This window comes from Garra rufa, chromosome 20, assembly GCF_049309525.1.
Source record: "Garra rufa chromosome 20, GarRuf1.0, whole genome shotgun sequence".
Classification (NCBI taxonomy): Eukaryota; Metazoa; Chordata; class Actinopteri; order Cypriniformes; family Cyprinidae; genus Garra; species Garra rufa.
In genome coordinates, this window is record NC_133380.1 from 17,275,542 (window position 1) to 17,302,715 (window position 27,174).

Sequence of the window (27,174 nt, forward strand, 5' to 3'; positions counted from 1 at the left end):
ATGGAAGTGAGGCCATATCTCCGCAACGCTTTGGAGTATTGAGACCAAACTTGGTGTGTGTTATAAAAAGCATGACCTGAGGCTACCTGCAGTGTTTCGTCACAGTGCCACCTAGTGGTCAGGAGATATGAAAAATGGCTATTTTTGCTTATAACTTCTCAGTGGTTTGACCAAAAATCTCAAAACTAGTCTTGTTAGATTCGGAGGAGCATGCCGAGTCGAACCATATCCAATTTTCCCATGTCAGCCATTTTGGGTGTCGGCCATTTTGAATTTAGTTTTAAAATGCTGTATCTTGAGAACGGATTAACGTATCGTTTCGACAATAATTACAAAAATGTTCGGCACCATGCCCTGAATGTACATACCAATTTTGGGGCCAGCGCCACCTTGTGGTCAAAAGTTATAACTAAATTTCGAAAAATGCTAATAACTTCTGAGAAAAATGTTTTATTGTAATAAACGTGATCTCAAAATATTCCTTGGGTCAGGCCGAGAACATTGATACCAATTATGCCAAAATTGGCCTAACTTCCTGTTCGCCATTTTGATTAATGAAGAAAACCTACTTTTTCGAACTCCTCCTAGACCGTTAGTCTGATTATCACCAAATTTGACTCGGATCATCTTCAGACCATGCTGACAAAAAGTTATGGATTTCGTGTCGATATTCGAAACCGTTTTCATTTAACGCATCAACGAATTTGCAGGTAAGATGCCAAAGCGCATCGGAAGCTGTATCTCTGCAAAGCTTTGAGATATTTGCACCAAATTTGGTATGTGGCATTACCACCTCACACTGATTACACCACATAAATTTGGTAGCAGCGCCACCTATTGGTCAAGAGTAATGAAGCATTCATTAACCATTAGTTTTAAAATGAACAAAAATGCTAATAACTGTAGATAGCATTAGCCTATTGTAATGAAACTGGTCTCAAAATATTCCTTGGGTCATGCCGACAACATAGATACCAATTATGCAACAGTTGGCCAAACTCCCTGTCCGCCATTTTGATCTATGTTGAAAACCTACTTTTTCGAACTAGTCCTAGACCGTTCGTCCGATTATCACCAAAATCGAGTCAGATCATCTTCAGACTGTGCTGACAAAAAGTTATGGATTTCATGTTGATAGATGAAACCGTTTTCGGATAGCGCCTCTACAAATTTTAGGCTTGATGTGAAAATGACTCTAAGGCTATATCTTTGGAAAACTTTGAGATAATGACACCAAACTTTGTGTGCACGTTTGTCACCTCACACTAAACACACCACATGGATTTGAGAACAGCGCCACCTGTTGGTCAAACGTAATAAGCATTAAATCATATCAGTAGGCTTTCTACACCATTTTTCTGTAATTTTCACTAAAATCCTCTCAAAATTGCTTCCTTTTCGTTATTGTTGCAGTTGGTCTGCTGTTCTTGCCATCCTTAGCTCCTCATTTCCGCTTTGATTGCTTGGCCCCGTAATTGCTGCTTGCAGCTATATTTAGGGGCCAAGCACCGAAGGTGCGAAGGCACCTATTGAAACCGTTAGAATTCTTATTATTATTATTATTCTTCCGCCGCAAGTCTATGGCAGCCCATAGAACCGCTTGCGGGAAAGTTGTATAATTTGGCACACTGATAGAGGGCCGACTCAACATTAACCATAGCAAGTTTGGAGTCTCTAATTCAAACTCTCTAGCGCCACCACTTGTCCAAACTTTCACTTTCTTTTTGCTAATAACTTTTGAACCGTAAGCCATAAAATCAAAATTCCAATTTTCCCTGAATCCTTGGGTTATGCCGAGTCGAATGAACACCAAATTTCAAAAATCCTAAGGTTTAGTTTTTTTTCTATAATTTTTTGTTTATAAAACCTACTTTTTCGAACTCGTCCTAGACGGTTTGTCTGATTTACACCAAAATTGGCTCAGATCATCTTAAGACCATGAAGGCAAAAAGTTATGGAATTCAAGTTGATTGGTCAAACCGTTCTCGAATAACGCGCTAATTAATTCTACGAAAAGCGTTCAAAAATGGAAGTGAGGCCATATATCCGCAACGCTTTGGAATATTGAGACCAAACTTGGTGTGTGTTGTAACAAGCATGACCTGAGGCTACCTGCAGTGTTTCGTCACAGTGCCACCTAGTGGTCAGGAGATATGAAAAATGGCTGTTTTTGCTTATAACTTCTCAGTGGTTTGACCAAAAATCTCAAAACTGGTCTTGTTAGATTCGGAGGAGCATGCCGAGTCGACCCATATCCAATTTTCCCATGTCAGCCATTTTGGGTGTCGGCCATTTTGAATTTAGATTTAAAATGCTGTATCTTGAGAACGGATTAACGTATCGTTTCGACAATAATGACAAAAATGTTCGGCACCATGCCCTGAATGTACATACCAATTTTGGGGCCAGCGCCACCTTGTGGTCAAAAGTTATAACGAAATTTCGAAAAATGCTAATAACTTCTGAAAAAAATGGCTTATTGTAATAAAAGTGATCTCAAAATATTCCTTGGGTCAGGCCGAGAACATTGATACCAATTATGCCAAAATTGGCCTAACTTCCTGTTCGCCATTTTGATGAATGTAGAAAACCTACTTTTTCGAACTCCTCCTAGACCGTTAGTCGGATTTTCACCAAATTTGACACGGATCATCTTCAGACCATGCTGACAAAAAGTTATGGATTTCGTGTCGATATTCGAAACCGTTTTCATTTAACGCATCAACGAATTTGCAGGTAAGATGCCAAAGCGCATCGGAAGCTGTATCTCTGCAAAGCTTTGAGATATTTGCACCGAATTTGGTATGTGGCATTAACACCTCACACTGATGACACCACATCAATTTCGTAGCAGCGCCACCTATTGGTCAAGAGTAATGAAGCATTCATTAACTATTAGTTTTAAAATGAACAAAAATGCTAATAACTGTAGATAGCATTAGCCTATTGTAATGAAACTGGTCTCAAAATATTCCTTGGGTCATGCCGACAACATAGATACCAATTATGCAACAGTTGGCCAAACTCCCTGTCCGCCATTTTGAATTATGTTGAAAACCTACTTTTTCGAACTAGTCCCAGACCGTTTGTCCGATTTTCACCAAAATCGAGTCAGATCATCTTCAGACTGTGCTGACAAAAAGTTATGGATTTCATGTTGATAGTTGAAACCGTTTTCGTACAGCACCTCTATAAATTTTAGGCTTGATGTGAAAATGACTCTAAGGCTATATCTTTGGAAAATTTTGACATAATGACACCAAACTTTGTGTGAACGTTTGTCACCTCACACTAAACACACCACATCGATTTGATAACAGCGCCAACTGTTGGTCAAACCTAATAAGCCATTAAATCATATCAGTAGGTGTTCTACATCATTTTTCTGTCGTTTGGACTAAAATCATCCTAAAATGGCTTCTTTTTACTTATTGTTGCAGTTGGTCTGCTGTTCCTGCCATCCTTAGCTCCTCATTTTCCGCTTTGAGTGCTTGGCCCCGTAATTGCTGCTTGCAGCTATATTTATTAGGGGCCAAGCACCGAAGGTGCGAAGGCACCTATTGAAACCGTTAGAATTCTTATTATTATTATTATTCTTCCGCCGCAAGTCTATGGCAGCCCATAGAACCGCTTGCGGGAAAGTTGTATAATTTGTCACACTGATAGAGGGCCGACTCAACATTAACCATAGCAAGTTTGGAGTCTCTAATTCAAACTCTCTAGCGCCACCACTTGTCCAAACTTTCACTTTCTTTTTGCTAATAACTTTTGAACCGTAAGCCATAAAATCAAAATTCCAATTTTCCCTGAATCCTTGGGTCATGCCGAGTCGAATGAACACCAAATTTCAAAAATCCTAAGGTTTAGTTTTTTTTCTATAATTTTTTGTTTATAAAACCTACTTTTTCGAACTCGTCCTAGACGGTTTGTCTGATTTTCACCAAAATTGGCTCAGATCATCGTGAGACCATGCAGGCAAAAAGTTATGGAATTCAAGTTGATTGGACAAAACGTTCTCGAATAACGCGCTAATTAATTCTACGAAAAGCGCGCAAAAATGGATGTGAGGCCGTATCTCGGCAACGGTTTGTCGTATTGAGACCAAACTTGGTGTGTGTTATAACAAGCATGACCTGAGGCTACCTGCAGTGTTTCGTCACAGTGCCACCTAGTGGTCAGGAGATATGAAAAATGGCTATTTTTGCTTATAACTTCTCAGTGGTTTGACCAAAAATCTCAAAACTGGTCTTGTTAGATTCGGAGGAGCATGCCGAGTCGACCCATATCCAATTTTCCCATGTCAGCCATTTTGGGTGTCGGCCATTTTGAATTTAGCTTTAAAACGCTGTATCTTGAGAACGGATTAACGTATCGTTTTGGCAATAATTACAAAAATGTTCGGCACCATGCCCTGAATGTACATAAAAATTTTGGGGCCAACGCCACCTTGTGGTCAAAAGTTATAACGAAATTTCGAAAAATGCTAATAACTTCTGAAAAAAATGGCTTATTGTAATAAAAGTGATCTCAAAATATTCCTTGGGTCAGGCCGAGAACATTGATACCAATTATGCCAAAATTGGCCTAACTTCCTGTTCGCCATTTTGAATAATGTAGAAAACCTACTTTTTCGAACTCCTCCTAGACCGTTAGTCGGATTTTCACCAAATTTGACTCAGATCATCTTCAGACCATGCTGACAAAAAGTTATGGATTTCGTGTCGATATTCGAAACCGTTTTCATTAAACGCATCAACGAATATGCAGGTAAGATGCCAAAGCGCATCGGAAGCTGTATCTCTGCAAAGATTTGAGATATTTGCACCAAATTTGGTATGTGGCATTACCACCTCACACTGATTACACCAAAAAAATTTGGTAGCAGCACCACCTATTGGTCAAGAGTAATGAAGCATTCATTAACTATCAGTTTTAAAATGAACAAAAATGTTAATAACTGTAGATAGCATTAGCCTATTGTAATGAAACTGGTCTCAAAATATTCCTTGGGTCATGCCGACAACATAGATACCAATTATGCAACAGTTGGCCAAACTCCCTGTCCGCCATTTTGATATATGTTGAAAACATACTTTTTCGAACTAGTCCTAGACCGTTTGTCCGATTTTCACCAAAATCGAGTCAGATCATCTTCAGACTGTGCTGACAAAAAGCTATGGATTTCATGTTGATAGTTGAAACCGTTTTTGTACAGCGCCTCTATAAATTTTAGGCTTGATGTGAAAATGACTCTAAGGCTATATCTTTGGAAAACTTTTACATAATGACACCAAACTTTGTGTGAACGTTTTTCATCTCACACTAAACACACCACATCGATTTGATAACAGCGCCACCTGTTGGTCAAACCTAATAAGCCATGAAATCATATCAGTAGGCGTTCTACAGCACTTTTCTGTCGTTTTGACTAAAATCCTCTTAAAATTGCTTCCTTTCGTTATTGTTGCAGTTGGTCTGCTGTTCCTACCATCGTTAGCTCCTCATTTTCTGCTTTGAGTGCTTGGCCCCGTAATTGCTGCTTGCAGCTATATTTAGGGGCCAAGCACCGAAGGTGCGAAGGCACCTATTGTATCCGTTAGAATTCTTATTATTATTATTATTCCGCCGCAAGTCTATGGCAGCCCATAGAACCGCTTGCGGGAAAGTTGTATAATTTGGCACACTGATAGAGGACCGTCCCAACATTAACCATAGCAAGTTTGGAGTCTCTAACTCAAACTCTCTAGCGCCACCACTTGTCCAAACTTTCACTTTCTTTTTGCTAATAACTTTTGAACCGTAAGCCATAAAATCAAAATTCGAATTTTCCCTGAATCCTTGGGTCATGCCGAGTCGAATGAACACCAAATTTCAAAAATCGTAAGGATTAGTTTTTTTTCTATAATTTTTTGTTTATAAAACCTACTTTTTCGAACTCGTCCTAGACGGTTTGTCTGATTTTCACCAAATCTGGCTCAGATCATCTTCAGACCATGTAGGCAAAAAGTTATGGAATTCAAGTTGATTGGACAAACCGTTCTCGAATAACGCGCTAATTAATTCTACGAAAAGCGTTCAAAAATGGAAGTGAGGCCATATCTCCGCAATGCTTTGGAATATTGAGACCAAACTTGGTGTGTGTTGTAACAAGCATGACCCGAGGCTACCTGCAGTGTTTCGTCACAGTGCCACCTAGTGGTCAGGAGTTATGAAAAATGGATATTTTTGCTTATAACTTCTCAGTGGTTTGACCAAAAATCTCAAAACTGGTCTTGTTAGATTCGGAGGAGCATGCCGAGTCGACCCATATCCAATTTTCCCATGTCAGCCATTTTGGGTGTCGGCCATTTTGAATTTCGCTTTACAATGCTGTATCTTGAGAACGGATTAACGTATCGTTTCGACAATAATTACAAAAATGTTCGGCACCATGCCCTGAATGTACATACGAAATTTGGGATCAGCGCCACCTTGTGGTCAAAAGTTATAACGAAATTTCGAAAAATGCTAATAACTTCTGAAAAAAATGGCTTATTGTAATAAAAGTGATCTCAAAATATTCCTTGGGTCAGGCCGAGAACATTGATACCAATTATGGCAAAATTGGCCTAACTTCCTGTGCGCCATTTTGATGAAAGTAGAAAACCTACTTTTTCGAACTCCTCCTAGACCGTTAGTCGGATTTTCACCAAATTTGAACCGGATCATCTTCAGACCATGCAGACAAAAAGTTATGGATTTCGTGTCGATATTCGAAACCGTTTTCATTTAACGCATCAACGAATTTGCAGGTAAGATGCCAAAGCGCATCGGAAGCTGTATCTCTGCAAAGCTTTGAGATATTTCTACCAAATTTGGTATGTGGCATTACCACATCACACTGATGACACCACATCAATTTGGTAGCAGCGCCACCTATTGGTCAAGAGTAATGAAGCATTCATTAACCATTAGTTTTAAAATGAACAAAAATGCTAATAACTGTAGATAGCATTAGCCTATTGTAATGAAACTGGTCTCAAAATATTCTTTGGGTCATGCCGACAACATAGATACCAATTATGCCACAGTTGGCCAAACTTCCTGTCCGCCATTTTGATTTATGTTGAAAACCTACTTTTTCGAACTAGTCCTAGACCGTTCGTCCGATTTTCACCAAAATCGAGTCAGATCATCTTCAGACTGTGCTGACAAAAAGTTATGGATTTCATGTTGATAGATGAAACCGTTTTCGTACAGCGCCTCTATAAATTTTAGGCTTGATGTGAAAATGACTCTAAGGCTATATCTTTGGAAAACTTTGACATAATGACACCAAACTTTGTGTGCACGTTTGTCACCTCACACTAAACACACCACATCGATTTGATAACAGCGCCACCTGTTGGTAAAACCTAATAAGCCATTAAATCATATCAGTATCATTTTTCTGTCGTTTTGACTAAAATCCTCTTAAAATTGCTTCCTTTTACTTATTGTTGCAGTTAGTCTGCTGTTCCTGCCATACTTAGCTCCTCATTTTCCGCTTTGAGTGCTTGGCCCCGTAATTGCTGCTTGCAGCTATATTTATTATTATTATTCTTCCGCCGCAAGTCTATGGCAGCCCATAGAACCGCTTGCGGGAAAGTTGTATAATTTGGCACACTGATAGAGGGTCGTACCAACATTAACCATAGCAAGTTTGGAGTCTCTAACTCAAACTCTCTAGCGCCACCACTTGTCCAAACTTTCAATTTCTTTTTGCTAATAACTTTTGAACCGTAAGCCATAAAATCAAAATTCCAATTTTCCCTGAATCCTTGGATCATGCCGAGTCGAATGAACACCAAATTTCAAAAATCCTAAGGTTTAATTTTTTTTCTATAATTTTTTGTTTATAAAACCTACTTTTTCGAACTCGTCCTAGACGGTTTGTCTGATTTTCACCAAAATTGGCTCAGATCATCTTCAGACCATGCAGGCAAAAAGTTATGGAATTCAAGTTGATTGGACAAACCGTTCTCGAATAACGCGCTAATTAATTCTACGAAAAGCGTTCAAAAATGGAAGTGAGGCAATATCTCCGGAACGCTTTGGAATATTGAGACCAAACTTGGTGTGTGTTATAACAAGCATGACCTGAGGCTACCTGCAGTGTTTCGTCACAGTGCCACCTAGTGGTCAGGAGATATGAAAAATGGCTATTTTTGCTTATAACTTCTCAGTGGTTTGACCAAAAATCTCAAAACTGGTCTTGTTAGATTCGGAGGAGCATGCCGAGTCGACCCATATCCAATTTTCCCATGTCAGCCATTTTGGGTGTCGGCCATTTTGAATTTAGTTTTAAAATGCTGTATCTTGAGAACGGATTAACGTATCGTTTCGACAATAATTACAAAAATGTTCGGCACCATGCCCTGAATGTACATACCAATTTTGGGGCCAGCGCCACCTTGTGGTCAAAAGTTATAACGAAATTTCTAAAAATGCTAATAACTTCTGAAAAAAATGGCTTATTGTAATAAAAGTGATCTCAAAATATTCCTTGGGTCAGGCCGAGAACATTGATACCAATTATGCCAAAATTGGCCTAACTTCCTGTTCGCCATTTTGATGAATGTAGAAAACCTACTTTTTCGAACTCCTCCGAGACCGTTAGTCGGATTTTCACCAAATTTGAATCGGATCATCTTCAGACCATGCTGACAAAAAGTTATGGATTTCGTGTCGATATTCGAAACCGTTTTCATTTAACGCATCAAGGAATTTGCAGGTAAGATGCCAAAGCGCATCGGAAGCTGTATCTCTGCAAAGCTTTGAGATATTTGCACCAAATTTGGTATGTGGCATTACCACCTCACACTGATTACACCACATAAATTTGGTAGCAGCGCCACCTATTGGTCAAGAGTAATGAACCATTCATTAACCATTAGTTTTAAAATGATCAAAAATGCTAATAACTGTAGATAGCATTAGCCTATTGTAATGAAACTCGTCTCAAAATATTCCTTGGGTCATGCCGACAACACAGATACCAATTATGCCACAGTTGGCCAAACTTCCTGTCCGCCATTTTGATCTATGTTGAAAACCTACTTTTTAGAACTAGTCCTAGACCGTTCGTCCGATTCTCACCAAAATTGAGTCAGATCATCTTCAGACTGTGATGACAAAAAGTTATGAATTTCATGATGATAGATGAAACTGTTTTCGTATAGCGCCTCTCTAAATTTAAGGATTGATGTGAAAATGACTCTAAGGCTATATCTTTGGAAAATTTTGACATAATGACACCAAACTTTGTGTGCACGTTTGTCACCTCACACTAAACACACCACATGGATTTGAGAACAGCGCCACCTGTTGGTCAAACGTAATAAGCATTAAATCAAATCAGTATGCGTTCTACACCATTTTTCTGTAATTTTCACTAAAATCCTCTTAAAATTGCTTCCTTTTCGTTATTGTTGCAGTTGGTCGGTTGTTCCTGCCATCGTTAGCTCCTCATTTTCCGCTTTGAGTGCTTGGCCCCGTAATTGCTGCTTGCAGCTATATTTATTAGGGGCCAAGCACCGAAGGTGCGAAGGCACCTATTGAAACCGTTAGAATTCTTATTAGGGGCCAAGCACCGAAGGTGCGAAGGCACCTATTGTATCCGTTAGAATTCTTATTATTATTATTATTCCGCCGCAAGTCTATGGCAGCCCATAGAACCGCTTGCGGGAAAGTTGTATAATTTGGCACACTGATAGAGGACCGTCCCAACATTAAACATAGCAAGTTTGGAGTCTCTAACTTAAACTCTCTAGCGCCACCATTTGTCCAAACTTTCACTTTCTTTTTGCTAATAACTTTTGAACCGTAAGCCACAAAATCAAAATTCCAATTTTCCCTGAATCCTTGGGTCATGCCGAGTCGAATGAACACCAAATTTCAAAAATCCTAAGGATTAGTTTTTTTTCTATAATTTATTGTTTGTAAAACCTACTTTTTCGAACTCGTCCTAGACGGTTTGTCTGATTTACACCAAAATTGGCTCAGATCATCTTCAGACCATGCAGGCAAAAAGTTATGGAATTCAAGTTGATTGGACAAACCGTTCTCCAATTAACGCGCTAATTAATTCTACGAAAAGCGTTCAAAAATGGAAGTGAGGCAATATCTCCGGAACGCTTTGGAATATTGAGACCAAACTTGGTGTGTGTTATAACAAGCATGACCTGAGGCTACCTGCAGTGTTTCATCACAGTGCCACCTAGTGGTCAGGAGATATGAAAAATGGCTATTTTTGCTTATAACTTCTCAGTGGTTTGACCAAAAATCTCAAAACTGGTCTTGTTAGATTTGGAGGAGCATGCCGAGTCGAACCATATCCAATTTTCCCATGTCAGCCATTTTGGGTGTCGGCCATTTTGAATTTAGCTTTAAAATGCTGTATCTTGAGAACGGATTAACGTATCGTTTCGACAATAATTACAAAAATGTTCGGCACCATGCCCTGAATGTACATACAAATTTTGGGGCCAGCGCCACCTTGTGGTCAAAAGTTATAGCGAAATTTCGAAAAATGCTAATAACTTCTGAAAAAAAATGGCTTATTGTAATAAAAGTGATCTCAAAATATTCCTTGTGTCAGGCCGAGAACATTGATACCAATTACGCCAAAATTGGCCTAACTTCCTGTTCACCATTTTGATTCATGTAGAAAACCTACTTTTTCGAACTCCTCCTAGACCGTTAGTCGGATTTTCACCAAATTTGACTCGGATCATCTTCAGACCATGCTGACAAAAAGTTATGGATTTCGTGTCGATATTCGAAACCGTTTTCATTTAACGCATCAACGAATTTGCAGGTAAGATGCCAATGCGCATCGGAAGCTGTATCTCTGCAAAGCTTTGAGATATTTGCACCAAATTTGGTATGTGGCATTATCACCTCACACTGATGACACCACATCAATTTGGTAGCAGCGCCACCTATTGGTCAAGAGTAATGAAGCATTCATTAACCATTAGTTTTAAAATATACAAAAATGCTAATAACTGTAGATAGCATTAGCCTATTGTAATGAAACTGGTCTCAAAATATTCCTTGGGTCATGCCGACAACATAGATACCAATTATGCCACAGTTGGCCAAACTCCCTGTCCGCCATTTTGATTTATGTTGAAAACCTACTTTTTCGAACTAGTCCTAGACCGTTTGTCCGATTTTCACCAAAATCGAGTCAGATCATCTTCAGACTGTGCTGACAAAAAGTTATGGATTTCATGTTGATAGTTGAAACCGTTTTCGTACAGCGCCTCTATAAATTATAGGCTTGAAGTGAAAATGACTCTAAGGCTATATCTTTGGAAAACTTTGACATAATGACACCAAACTTTGTGTGAACGTTTGTCATCTCACACTAAACACACCACATCGATTTGATAACAGCGCCACCTGTTGGTAAAACCTAATAAGCCATTAAATCATATCAGTAGGCGCTCTACATCATTTTTCTGTCGTTTTGACTAAAATCATCCTAAAATGGCTTCTTTTTACTTATTGTTGCAGTTGGTCTGCTGTTCCTGCCATCCTTAGCTCCTCATTTTCCGCTTTAAGTGCTTGGCCCCGTAATTGCTGCTTGCAGCTATATTTATTATTATTATTCTTCCGCCGCAAGTCTATGGCAGCCCATAGAACCGCTTGCGGGAAAGTTGTATAATTTGGCACACTGATAGAGGACCGTCCCAACATTAACCATAGCAAGTTTGGAGTCTCTAACTCAAACTCTCTAGCGCCACCATTTGTCCAAACTTTCACTTTCTTTTTGCTAATAACTTTTGAACCGTAAGCCACAAAATCAAAATTCCAATTTTCCCTGAATCCTTGGGTCATGCCGAGTCGAATGAACACCAAATTTCAAAAATCCTAAGGTTTAGTTTTTTTTCTATAATTTTTTGTTTGTAAAACCTACTTTTTCGAACTCGTCCTAGACGGTTTGTCTGATTTTCACCAAAATTGGCTCAGATCATCTTCAGACCATGCAGGCAAAAAGTTATGGAATTCAAGTTGATTGGACAAACCGTTCTCGAATAACGCGCTAATAAATTCTACAAAAAGTGCGCAAAAACGGATGTGAGGCCATATCTCCGCAACGGTTTGTCTTATTGAGACCAAACTTGGTGTTTGTTGTAACAAGCATGACCTGAGGCTACCTGCAGTGTTTCGTCATAGTGACACCTAGTGGTCAGGAGATATGAAAAATGGCTATTTTTGCTTATAACTTCTCAGTGGTTTGACCAAAAATCTCAAAACTAGTCTTGTTAGATTCGGAGGAGCATGCCGAGTCGACCCATATCCAATTTTCCCATGTCAGCCATTTTGGGTGTCGGCCATTTTGAATTTAGCTTTAAAATGCTGTATCTTGAGAACGGATTAACGTATCGTTTCGACAATAATTACAAAAATGTTCGGCACCATGCCCTGAATGTACATACCAATTTTGGAGCCAGCGCCACCTTGTGGTCAAAAGTTATAACGAAATTTTGAAAAATGCTAATAACTTCTGAAAAAAAAGGCTTATTGTAATAAAAGTGATCTCAAAATATTCCTTGGGTCAGGCCGAGAACATTGATACCAATTATGCCAAAATTGGCCTAACTTCCTGTTCGCCATCTTGATGAATGTAGAAAACCTACTTTTTCGAACTCCTCCTAGACCGTTAGTCGGATTTTCACCAAATTTGACTCGGATCATCTTCAGACCATGCTGACAAAAAGTTATGGATTTCGTGTCGATATTCGAAACCGTTTTCATTTAACGCATCAACGAATTTGCAGGTAAGATGACAAAGCGCATCGGAAGCTGTATCTCTGCAAAGCTTTGAGATATTTGCACCAAATTTGGTATGTGGCATTAACACCTCACACTGATGACACCACATCAATTTGGTAGCAGTGCCACCTATTGGTCAAGAGTAATGAAGCATTCATTAACTATTAGTTTTAAAATGAACAAAAATGCTAATAACTGTAGATAGTATTAGCCTATTATAATGAAACTGGTCTCAAAATATTCCTTGGGTCATGCCGACAACATAGATACCAATTATGCAACAGTTGGCCAAACTCCCTGTCCGCCATTTTGAATTATGTTGAAAACCTACTTTTTCGAACTAGTCCTAGACCGTTTGTCCGATTTTCACCAAAATCGAGTCAGATCATCATCAGACTGTGCTGACAAATAGTTATGGATTTCATGTTGATAGTTGAAACCGTTTTCGTACAGCACCTCTATAAATTATAGGCTTGATGTGAAAATGACTCTAAGGCTATATCTTTGCAAAACTTTGACATAATGACACCAAACTTTGTGTGAACGTTTGTCATCTCACACTAAACACACCACATCGATTTGATAACAGCGCCACCTGTTGGTCAAACATAATAAGCCATTAAATCATATCAATAGGCGTTCTACATCATTTTTCTGTCGTTTTGACTAAAATCATCCTAAAATGGCTTCTTTTTACTTATTGTTGTAGTTGGTCTGCTGTTCCTGCCATCGTTAGCTCCTCATTTTCCGCTTTGAGTGCTTGGCCCCGTAATTGCTGCTTGCAGCTATATTTATTATTATTATTCTTCCGCCGCAAGTCTATGGCAGCCCATAGAACCGCTTGCGGGAAAGTTGTATAATTTGGCACACTGATAGAGGACCGTCCCAACATGAACCATAGCAAGTTTGGAGTCTCTAACTCAAACTCTCTAGCGCCACCACTTGTCCAAACTTTCAATTTCTTTTTGCTAATAACTTTTGAACCGTAAGCCACAACATCAAAATTCCAATTTTCCCTGAATCCTTGGGTCATGCCGAGTCGAATGAACACCAAATTTCAAAAATCGTAAGGATTAGTTTTTTTTCTATAATTTTTTGTTTATAAAACCTACTTTTTCGAACTCGTCCTAGACGGTTTGTCTGATTTTCACCAAAATTGGCTCAGATCATCTTCAGACCATGCAGGCAAAAAGTTATGGAATTCAAGTTGATTGGACAAACCGTTCTCGAATAACGCGCTAATTAATTCTACGAAAAGCGTTCAAAAATGGAAGTGAGGCCATATATCCGCAACGCTTTGGAATATTGAGACCAAACTTGGTGTGTGTTATAACAAGCATGACCTGAGGCTACCTGCAGTGTTTCGTCACAGTGCCACCTAGTGGTCAGGAGATATGAAAAATGGCTATTTTTGATTATAACTTCTCAGTGGTTTGACCAAAAATCTCAAAACTGGTCTTGTTAGATTCGGAGGAGCATGCCGAGTCGAACAATATCCAATTTTCCCATGTCAGCCATTTTGGGTGTCGGCCATTTTGAATTTAGTTTTAAAATGCTGTATCTTGAGAACGGATTAACGTATCGTTTCGACAATAATTACAAAAATGTTCGGCACCATGCCCTGAATGTACATACCAATTTTGGGGCCAGCGCCACCTTGTGGTCAAAAGTTATAACGAAATTTCGAAAAATGCTAATAACTTCTGAAAAAAATGGCTTATTGTAATAAAAGTGATCTCAAAATATTCCTTGGGTCAGGCCGAGAACATTGATACCAATTATGCCAAAATTGGCCTAACTTCCTGTTCGCCATTTTGATGAATGTAGAAAACCTACTTTTTCGAACTCCTCCTAGACCGTTAGTCGGATTTTCACCAAATTTGACTCGGATCGTCTTCAGACCATGCTGACAAAAAGTTATGGATTTCGTGTCGATATTCGAAACCGTTTTCATTTAACGCATCAACGAATTTGCAAGTAAGATGCCAAAGCGCATCGGAAGCTGTATCTCTGCAAAGCTTTGAGATATTTGCACCAAATTTGGTATGTGGCATTACCACCTCACACTGATTACACCACCTAAATTTGGTAGCAGCGCCACCTATTGGTCAAGAGTAATGAAGCATTCATTAACCATTAGTTTTAAAATGATCAAAAATGCTAATAACTGTAGATAGCATTAGCCTATTTTAATGAAACTGGTCTTAAAATATTCCTTGGGTCATGCCGACAACATAGATACCAATTATGCCACAGTTGGCCAAACTTCCTGTCCGCCATTTTGATTTATGTTGAAAACCTACTTTTTCGAACTAGTCCTAGACCGTTCGTCCGATTTTCACCAAAATCGAGTCATATCATCTTCAGACTGTGCTGACAAAAAGTTATGGATTTCATGTCGATAGTTGAAACCGTTTTCGTACAGCACCTCTATAAATTTTAGGCTTGATGTGAAAATGACTCTAAGGCTATATCTTTGGAAAACTTTGACATAATGACACCAAACTTTGTGTGAACGTTTGTCATCTCACACTAAACACACCACATCGATTTGATAACAGCGCCACCTGTTGGTCAAACCTAATAAGCCATTAAATCATATCAGTAGGCGTCCTACATCATTTTTCTGTCGTTTTGACTAAAATCATCCTAAAATGGCTTCTTTTTACTTCTTGTTGCAGTTGGTCTGCTGTTCCTGCCATTCTTAGCTCCTCATTTTCCGCTTTGAGTGCTTGGCCCCGTAATTGCTGCTTGCAGCTATATTTATTATTATTATTCTTCCGCCGCAAGTCTATGGCAGCCCATAGAACCGCTTGCGGGAAAGTTGTATAATTTGGCACACTAATAGTGGACCATCTAAACATTAACCATAGCAAGTTTGGAGTCTCTAACTCAAACTCTCTAGCGCCACCACTTGTCCAAACTTTCACTTTCTTTTTGCTAATAACTTTTGAACCGTAAGCCATAAAATCAAAATTCCAATTTTCCCTGAATCCTTGGGTCATGCCGAGTCGAATGAACACCAAATTTCAAAAATCCTAAGGTTTAGTTTTTTTTCTATAATTTTTTGTTTGTAAAACCTACTTTTTCGAACTCGTCCTAGACGGTTTGTCTGATTTTCACCAAAATTGGCTCAGATCATCTTCAGACCATGGAGGCAAAAAGTTATGGAATTCAAGTTGATTGGACAAACCGTTCTCGAATAACGCGCTAATTAATTCTACGAAAAGTGCGCAAAAACGGATGTGAGGCCATATCTCCGCAACGGTTTGTTTTATTGAGACCAAACTTGGTGTGTGTTGTAACAAGCATGACCTGAGGCTACCTGCAGTGTTTCGTCATAGTGACACCTAGTGGTCAGGAGATATGAAAAATGGCTATTTTTGCTTATAACTTCTCAGTGGTTTGACCAAAAATCTCAAAAGTGGTCTTGTTAGATTCGGAGGATCATGCCGAGTCGAACCATATCAAATTTTCCCATGTCAGCCATTTTGGGTGTCGGCCATTTTGAATTTAGCTTTAAAATGCTGTATCTTGAGAACGGATTGACGTATCGTTTTGACAATAATTACAAAAATGTTCGGCACCATGCCCTGAATGTACATACCAATTTTGGGGCCAACGCCACCTTGTGGTCAAAAGTTATAACGAAATATCGAAAAATGCTAATAACGTCTGAAAAAAATGGCTTATTGTAATAAAAGTTATCTCAAAATATTCCTTGGGTCAGGCCGAGAACATTGATACCGATTATGCCAAAATTGGCCTAACTTCCTGTTCGCCATTTTGACGAATGTAGAAAAACTACTTTTTCGAACTCCTCCTAGACAGTCAGTCGGATTTTCACCAAATTTGACTCGGATCATCTTCAGACGATGCTGACAAAAAGTTATGGATTTCGTGTCGATATTCGAAACCGTTTTCATTTAACGCATCAACGAATTTGCAGGTAAGATGCCAAAGCGCATCGGAAGCTGTATCTCTGCAAAGCTTTGAGATATTTGCACGAAATTTGGTACGTGGCATTAACACCTCACACTGATGACACCACATCAATTTGGTAGCAGCGCCACCTATTGGTCAAGAGTAATGAAGCATTCATTAACTATTAGTTTTAAAATGAACAAAAATGCTAATAACTGTAGATAGCATTAGCCTATTGTAATGAAACTGGTCTCAAAATATTCCTTGGGTCATGCCGACAACATAGATACCAATTATGCAACAGTTGGCCAAACTCCCTGTCCGCCATTTTGAATTATATTGAAAACCTACTTTTTCGAACTAGTCCTAGACCGTTTGTCCAATTTTCACCAAAATCGAGTCAGATCATCTTCAGACTGTGCTGACAAAAAGTTATGGATTTCATGTTGATAGTTGAAACCGTTTTCGTACAGCGCCTCTATAAATTTTAGGCTTGATGTGAAAATGACTCTAAGGCTATATCTTTGGAAAACTTTTACATAATGACACAAAACTTTGTGTGAACGTTTGTCATCTCACACTAAACACACCACATCGATTTGATAACAGCGCCACCTGTTGGTCAAACCTAATAAGCAATTAAATCATATCAGTAGGCGTTCTACGTCATTTTTCTGTCGTTTTGACTAAAATCATCCTAAAATGTCTTATTTTTACTTATTTTTGCAGTTGGTCTGCTGTTCCTGCCATCCTTAGCTCCTCAGTTTCCGCTTTGAGTGCTTGGCCCCGTAATTGCTGCTTGCAGCTATATTTATTATTATTATTCTTCTTCCGCCGAAAGTCTATGGCAGCCCATAGAACCGATTGCGGGAAAGTTGTATAATTTGGCATACTGATAGAGGACAGTCTGAAATGTCACCATAGCCAATTTGGAGTCTCTAACTCAAACTCTCTAGCGCCACCACTTGTCCAAAGTTTCACTTTCTTTTTGCTGATAACGTTTGAACCGTAAGCCATGAAATCAAAAGTATTTTTTCTCAGAATCCTTGGGTCATGCCGAGTCGAATGAACTCCAAAATTCAAAAATCGTAAGGTTTAGTTTTTTTTCTATAATTAATTGTTTGTAAAACCTACTTTTTCGAACTCGTCCTAGACGGTTTGTCTGATTTTCACCAAAATTGGGTCAGATCATCTTCAGACCATGCAGGCAAAAAGTTATGGAATTCAAGTTGATTGGACAAACCGTTCTCGAATAACGCGCTAATTAATTCTACGAAAAGCGTTCAAAAATGGAAGCGAGGCCATATCTCTGCAACACTTTGGAATATTGAGATCAAACTTATTGTGTGTTATAACAAGCATGACCTGAGGCTACATGCAGTGTTTCGTCACAGTGCCACCTAGTGGTCAGGAGATATGAAAGTTGGCTATTTTTGCTTATAACTTCTCAGTGATTTGGCCAAAAATCTCAAAACTTGTCTCGTTAGATTCGGAGGAGCATGCCGAGTCGAACCATATCCAATTTTCCCATGTCAGCCATTTTGGGTGTCGGCCATTTTGAATTTAGCTTTAAAATGCTGTATCTTGAGAACGGATTAACGTATCGTTTCGACAATAATTACAAAAATGTTCGGCACCATGCCCTGAACGTACACAAAAATTTTGGGGCCAGCGCCACCTTGTGGTCAAAAGTTATAACGAAATATCGAAAAATGCTAATAACTTCTGAAAAAAATGGCTTATTGTAATGAAAGTGATCTCAAAATATTCCTTGGGTCAGGCCGAGAACATTGACACCAATTATGCCAAAATTGGCCTAACTTCCTGTTCGCCATTTTATTGACTGTAGAAAACCTACTTTTTCGAACTCCTCCTAGACCGTTAGTCGGATTTTCACCAAATTTGACTCGGATCATCTTCAGACCATGCTGACAAAAAGTTATGGATTTCGTGTCGATATTCGAAACCGTTTTCATTTAACGCATCAACGAATTTGCTTGTAAGATGCCAAAGCGCATCGGAAGCTGTATCTCTGCAAAGCTTTGAGATATTTGCACCAAATTTGGTATGTGGCATTAACACCTCACACTGATGACACCACATCAATTTGGTAGCAGCGCCACCTATTGGTCAAGAGTAATGAAGCATTCATTAACTATTAGTTTTAAAATGAACAAAAATGCTAATAACTGTAGATAGCATTAGCCTATTGTAATGAAACTGGTCTCAAAATATTCCTTGGGTCATGCCGACAACATAGATACCAATTATGCCACAGTTGGCCAAACTCCCTGTCCGCCATTTTGATTTATGTTGAAAACCTACTTTTTTGAACTAGTCCTAGACCGTTTGTCCGATTTTCACCAAAATCGAGTCAGATCATCTTCAGACTGTGCTGACAAAAAGTTATGGATTTCATGTTGATAGTTGAAACCGTTTTCGTACAGCACCTCTATAAATTTTAGGCTTGATGTGAAAATGACTCTGAGGCTTTATCTTTGGAAAACTTTGACATAAAGACACCAAACTTTGTGTGTACGTTTGTCACCTCATACTAAACACACCACATGGATTTGATAACAGCGCCACCTGTTGGTCAAACGTTATAAGCATTAAATCATATCAGTAGGCGTTCTACATAATTTTTCTGTAATTTTCAATAAAATCCTCTTAAAATTGCTTCCTTTTCCTTATTGTTGCAGTTGGTCTGCTGTTCCTGCCATCCTTAGCTCTTCATTTTCCGCTTTGAGTGCTTGGCCCCGTAATTGCTGCTTGCAGCTATATTTTTTTATGTATTTGGGGGGGAAAAGAAAGAAAAATATTTAAAAAAAAACAATACTAATACAATAAAATGTGTATGTGTATCAAACCTTTTACATGGTACAGTCATACCAAAAATTATTCAGACACAAGATATATTTGTATAGTTTATGTAAGTGAGGATAGCAAAATAAAGTAAACTGTGGCATATTATACCCAAAAAATTCTTCATATAGTGGACTACCACTAAAATAGATATACCAATAAAACGATTTGGGACCAAAATTTTGTTTTAACACTTTGACCTGACCATGTTTTGTTACACACCTTTCTATCAAAATTATCTAACATTATTAAGATGAATTTGTTCTGACACAGTTTAGTTCTTGTCATATTTTCTTACCATTTTCTAAACTATAGCAAATAAACTGTGATAATGTGAGAACATTTAAAGGTGTCTGAATAAATTTTAGTTTGACTGTATATAGAGCCCGACCGATATATCGGCGGGCCGATATTATCGGCCGATATTAGGCATTTTCCAAACTATTCGGTATCGGCATTTATAATGGCCGATAAATGAATATTTCAAAAATAAAATAAAAACGGACGAAACACTCTTTAACCATGTCATGAGTGTTGGCGTTGTATAGTTTGTCCACCAGGGGGCACTCTACATCGTCCCTGTTGGCAACACTCCTGTATAATGCGCCACACATCCTGCAACCTGCTGATCCAGCCGGGCAGAGTCGGGCAGAGAGAGACAGTTATCCGGGAGTGAGATCATCGGTGAAGTGTGTTCATGGTAGGGTTGGGAATCGGATACTTGTTATAAAATACACCGTGTTCCAAATTATTATGCAAATGATATCTTTCTCCGATTTTCATAATTAGTCAATGCAAATGACAGTCAGTATAATTTTTTAAGTCATCAACCATTGGGTATAATTTTAATTTTATTGAACAAACCTCCTAATGATAACAGTATTTATTTCAAAAATAAAAAACTGAAAATGCACTGTTCCAAATTATTATGCACAACAGAGTTAAAACATTTTATAGGTTGTAAAGAACTGAAAATTGGCATTTTCTGAATTTGCAGCATTGGGTGGTCATATTTACTGAAATCAAAAGCTATTTCCATCAAAAACATCCTAACAGGGCAAGTTACATCTTAACATAGGACCCTTTCTTTGATATCACTATCACAATTCTTGCATCCATTGAACTTGAGTTTTTGGAGAGTTTCTGATTAAATATGTTTGCAGGATGTCAGAATTGCCTCCCAGAGCTGCTGTTTTGATTTGAACTGCTTCCCAACCTAATAGATCTTTTGCTTGAGGATGCTCCAAAGGTTCTCAATCTGGTTGAGGTCAGGGGAGGATGGTGGCCACACAATGAGTTTCTCATTTTCATACTTTGCCGAGGTCATTTTCACACCTTCAGGGACCCTAAAGGAACCTACCAGCTCTCTCCCTATGATTCCGGCCCAAAACGCCACCTCCTTGTTAACGTTGCAGCCTTGTTGGGACATGTTCCATCCACTACTCCATCCATCTGGACCATCCAAAGATGCACGACACTCATCAGTAAACAAGACTGTTTGAAAATGAGTCTTCATGTATGTCTGGGCCCACTGCAACCATTTCTGCTTGTGAGCATTAGTTAGGAGTGGCCGAATAGTAGGTTTATGCTCAACTGCAAGCCTCTGGAGGATCCTACACCTTGATGTTCGCGGGACTCTAGAGGCACCAGCAGCTTCAAATACCTGTTTTCTACTTTGTAATGGCATTTTAGCAGCTGCTCTCTTAATCTGACGAATTTGTCTGGCAGAAACCTTTCTCATTCTGCCTTTTCCTGAACAAACCAGTCTGTGCTCTGAATCAGCCACAAATCTGCACAGTACAATGATCACACTTAAGTTTTTGTGAAATATCTAATGTTTTCATACCTTGTCCAAGGCATTGTACTATTTGACGCTTTTCGGCAGCAGAGAGATCTTTTTTCTTACCCATATTGCTTGAAACCTGTGGCCTGCTTAATAATGTGGAACATCCTTCTTAAGTAATTTTCCTTTAATTGGGCTCATTTGGCAAACTATTTATCACAGGTGTCTGAGATTCATTTCAGTGATCCAAAGAGCCATGAGACACAATGCCATCCATGAGTTTAATTGAAAAACATTTTTTTTATGTTTATGACACTTATATCCAATTTGCATAATAATTTGGAACACGGTGTAAAAATTTCGATTCCTCTTATCGATTCCTGGGTGCATTTTTTCATCTTGTCATCTGCCAGGACCTTCCGTGGTAATGTAAACATCAGTCTAGTACAAGATGGATCTTGTGAAGTGCTAAAACCGAAGACAAAGCTACCGCTGCACGCAAACTTTATCTTAGAGATCTGCAAGGGACGGATATTTTAGTCCCGCGTCCGCCCGCTCCAAAAGGAATATATGTTATTCGTCCCGCAAAAGCCCACATAAAAGTAACTTATACCCCCGCGGGAAGACAGGTATCTACTTCATCTCTTGGCTGCATGAAACAAACCCTCCCTTTAATGTTAAGGCAAAGATGATCATAGTAATAGTAACGAACTCGCGCGTGCCTAATGTGTTCATCCTTGTAAATCGGACTTGTACAGTAGGCACGCATAAGTCCTCTGTTGATTCACAAACTATTCATGATTTTGGGACTCTGATCCATAGTATTTTTGCGTGAAATTTCAAAATATTTGCATAGTTTTCAAAATGAATGTCCTGTGAGCGTTTTATAATGAATGCTTACCCATAGAGGTGGATCTTGTAAGGCTCAGTGGTGTTTATGCACATATGAGCACCAGCATAAACAGATTTAGTATCAAACGTAGCTTGTGCATAAAAGTTCGCTTTTCTTTTACACATGTGTGAAATCCAATGATGCCAATGGTGCGTTGCAGACTGACGTTCAGCCAGAGCATTAACGAGTCACATAATGGATTTAGATCGCTAAATAGTAGGTTTTAGAAGGCAGGCAGCAACTGATGATTGAAAATGTTTTGATGTAGCTTGGTGGAAAGAATTTAAAAAGTGCAGGTAAAGGGATAAGCAAGCTGACATTGTAATTATAAGGTAGCTTATTTTTATACATTTTATTTATCAGAACTTTAATATATTTTGATGTTCCTCTGTTCCACTGTGACAATAATATTTTAGTGAATACTCATAAATAACTACAAATAACTATTCTTGTACTAAAACCTGCCTCTGCTGAACTGGAGCTATTGAGGATTGACTGTTTCAGTACACTACCTCATATACTGTTAGCAATTTATATTTTGCTGTTGTTGTTGTTATTAATCAGAACTTAACAGAATTTGTCTCCAGTCCTATTCAAAGTTATATTTATGAAGCTTACCAAGTCTTTTAAAACTGGTAACTTTGATTTGGTTGTTGTTGTTTTTGTGTTTTTGTTCAAAGGACTTTACGTTTCATATCTTAAGTTTATTTTTATACATTTTATTTATCAGAACTTTAATATATTTTGATGTTCCTCTGTTCTGTTGTGACAATAAAAGAAACAAGTTTCTTTTTAAAATGCATTATCATATTATGTTAGTTAAAACTCATAAATAACTACAAATAACTAATGTTAGGGAAATCTGTTAATGTTTTGTTGCGCGTTTCTGAAAAAAAATAAAAAATAAAAAATATCGGCCAATATATCGGAATATTGGATTTTAAAACCAACAAATATTTGTATCGGAATCATCCTTCAAATTCCTTTATCATTCAGGCTCTAGATTGTAATTCATTTGTGATTATCAAGATGAATTTGTTCTGACACAGTTTAACTACCATTTTTACCAAAATTACCATTTTCTAAACTATAGCGAATAAACTGTGATTATGTGAGAAATGTTAAAGGTGTTTGGTTTGACTGTATATAAAAACACAGCATTTACAAAAAAGAAGAGGAGCTTGTCGTGCAAATCTGACCAAAATCTCACTAAAAAGGAGCAATGGCTATGGTTAGGCTATAGTGAGCTATAGCTGTAGATTGTGTTTCTGCATATGAGTCTGCGTTTTTCTAAGGTTTATCTCACCTTGTAGGTCAGCAGAGGCTTGATCTCAGTCAGCTGAACGTCTTGTAGCTCATCCATCTTTCTGTATGTCTTTCTGTACTACAAAAAGGAACACAAAAGTCATGATCAAAACTATTTCTTGTAAATATAAATCAAAAATCAATGTGTACACTGTTTCAGTTGAACGTTATCTAGTCTAATAAAGTCTTACATTGGCAGACAATTTTCACATTGCAGCAGACCTCACCAAGTCAATACAGAGGCCTTGTATTGAATATCTGTTAATAAAACACGCTTCGCGACGTGCTTAGCAGAGGTCTAACAATTTCCTCACTTGTAATCAAGCGTGAGCGTAGTCACCGTTTTATTTTTAATTAACCTGGAAGACCTGAGATTGGGTATCAGCCCACAGCAGCCTTTGGTGACACACACACACACACACACACACACACACACACACACACACACACACACACACACACACACACACACACACACACACACTTAGTAAACAGTAATAAAATCTGAGCAGCAAAGGAAATGTCTCCACAATTAAATCTGCTCTTTTTAGTTTCCTTGGGAACAGGGATGTTTGGATGAAAGGGTACAGTTTGCTTGCAAATATATAAATATTACATGATTCTGGTCTGCGATTAATATTCCGAAGGCCGAGCTGTAAGCAAACGTACACAATGTATTTAAAACATCGCTTACTGCATTCATTACGGGGACTGAGACGGGAATGATCACGCAAGCTGTTTGCACAGACAGCTAATAAGAGACTAAGCAAATGAAGACCCACTTTATGATTTTTTCCCAATGACTATCCAAGCAGAGACCAACAGAACTATGATGTACGATTGAATTAGGATAGAATACTGACCTAGATGCTACAAAAATGTGGTGTGAATGAGGTGCCTACAGAGATCTGCTGAGCTCATGTTGTAAAGTGGAATGACATGCTGACGTGGCTTAACCCACTTCCACTAGCCTCATCTGTCTACTGTCACAGTCATTCTGACCTTCCTGACCTTGGGATGGCACCAAACAGGCTGTTGCAACTGTGATACTTTCAGGAAAGTGATACATAGACAGATGTGATATGATATCTAGTTTATGGGTTTTAAAACATTCCAATTAAAGTCTTGTTCACACTAATATGTTTTAGTTTGAAACATATCTTTTTCTTTCCATTTTGGCCTTCCATCCACACTGAGACTTTTTTCAAGAAATGATGTTTGTGCATTGTAGTGTGAACTGTGAAAACAGAGGCTTTGAAAACAATGCTGTGTGTTTAGTCATGTGACACATGTAACCCCGGACCACAAAATCAGTCATAAGGGTCAATTTCATAAAATTGAGATTTATACATCATTTGAAAGCTGAATAAATAAGCTTTCCATTGATGTATGGTTTGAAACAAAATCAAAATATTGAGAAAATCGCCTTTAAATTTGTCCAAATTAAGTTCTTAGCTATGCATATTACTAATCAAAATTTAAGTTTTGATATATTTACAGTAGAAAATTTACTAAATATCTTCACGGAACACAATCTTTACTTAACATCCCAATGATTTTTGGCATAAAAGAACAAACGATAATTTTGACCCGTACAATGTATTTTTGGCTATTGCTACAAATATACCCGTGCTACTTATGACTGGTTTTGTAATCCAGGGCCACATATTGTAGCAACAGATATCTATGTTTATACCAGTATTGTGCCTGTTAAGTGCTATTCACTTTCACACTGTTGCTAATGATATGTTATTTTCTACACTCTTTATATTAGTCCTGCAAAGACGACTGAAAATGTACTCCCAATTGCTGTCTTGCAGCAAAACATGAGGGCAGTTGCGTTTTAGATCAAACATACAATAGTGAGTGAGCGCGACCTGGATGCGTCAGTGAATGATGAGATATTTTCGTAAATAAAATCATCCTGCCAGAACAATAGCATGAAAACTTAGGCTATGCTTACAGTAGTGCATTTTCATTTTGAAACGCGTAACTTTCGCTACAGTTATGCCTTTCGTTTTTACTACACTATTTTTGACCCTCGAAAATTGAGACTTTCAAAAACGCTGCAGACCCCGGTTTAGTTGGAAAACTCTGGGGTTGCGTTTTAGTGTAAACAGACCAAAATGGAGATTTTTTAAAACAATGACATAACAGTCAACATTCGCTCTGTGTATTCAATTTTATTACGGTTACTTCTTTTAAATCAGACATCCTTGATGATGTATGCAGTCTGAATAGTCATGTAACATGCGTTTTCGGTTGTGTAGTGTGGACATAGATCGTTTCTGAAACGCAGTGAAAACGCCAGGGTAGACGAGGATCGTTTTCATTTTAAAACGGCACTAGTTTGAACAGGGCCTTATTGTGTCTGTGCCATCTGTATTATCTCAGTAAGCTTTTTATGATGTTTTACACATGCGCAGTAAGACAAATTGAACATTTTCTGATGTTTCAGTGTGGATGAGAAATGCCTGAAAACACAGAGAGCATTTTAAAACAGAAGCGCCGTTTTCAAACGCATCTGGATTAATGTAGACATAGCCTAAGATTCAGTCAGTAGATTTTTTGTTTTTGAAAAAAGTCTTATGTGTACCAAATCTGCATTTATTTAATGAAAATACAGTAAAAACAGTAGTATTATAAAATATTACACTTTACATACTTTATTACACAAAACTGTTTTCACTGAATTTCTTCAGTTTCACATGATCCAAGAGAAATCATTCTTACAATTACATTCTTCAAACAATTACTATCAATGTTGAAAACAACAATGTTGTTAATATTTTGTGAAAATTGTGATACATTTTTATCAAGTTTCTTTGATGACTAGAAAGCTGAAAATAACTGCATTTCAAATAGAAATCTTATGTCTTTTTTGGTGGGGGACATCAGATGACCATTTTCCAAAAGTTGGTATGATTCATAAGGGTCTTCATGAAATGTCTGCAACATACTTTGTTTAAAATACCTTGAGTTGTGTAAACCAGCGGTTCCCAATTCCAGTCCTCGCGCCCCACCGCTCTGCACATTTTGCATGTCTCAGTTAACCTGATTCAGATAACCAGCTCATTAGAAGTGAGGTCCGTGCAGGAACTGCGATTCGATTGACATGGTCCCTGCAAAGTGTTCATTGCTCCCTGCTCCCTAAGCAGGGGAAATCTGTTTACTATACTTCGAAACATTCATTCACATATTTGCGCTACGCCACCGCATGTAGCGTCTTCACACACAGATGAAACTTACTAGAGAAGTGTGACATAAGTGCATCTGTAAATAAATGCATTTTAAATTTACGTCTCGCACACTTTAATGACCTTCAAATGGAGCACATACACTCGCTTCGAACTTATGAATAATGGCGGAATATCCTGTGATGTCCACTTCGTAGGGCAGTAACGTTGGAATAGAACAAACGTCAGAAGCGATGCGTGAAACACACAAAATGTGCAGAGCGGTGGGTCGCGAGGACTGGAATTGGGAACCGCTTGTGTAAACAACACCTTTTTACCTTGCCAAAATGAGCTCTGCTCACAGCGAGCCATTTTGGGACATGATAATGAGCAACTGCTCACCCCGCCCCTCTCTCCTGTTTCTT

At 38.3% G+C, this 27,174-nt stretch overlaps 1 protein-coding gene across 2 annotated transcripts in view; it reads right to left on the reverse strand.

The window, feature by feature from the left end:
- Positions 1–27,174, reverse strand: part of ndrg3a (ndrg family member 3a) — a 157,666-nt gene that overhangs the window by 113,870 nt on the left and 16,622 nt on the right. For both annotated transcript variants that reach the window (XM_073826333.1, XM_073826331.1), the window contains exon 2: positions 23,575–23,652. In XM_073826333.1, the coding sequence (XP_073682434.1) occupies positions 23,575–23,631 (57 nt within the window). In that variant the 5' untranslated portion in view covers positions 23,632–23,652. The remainder of the gene's footprint in view (positions 1–23,574; positions 23,653–27,174) is intronic.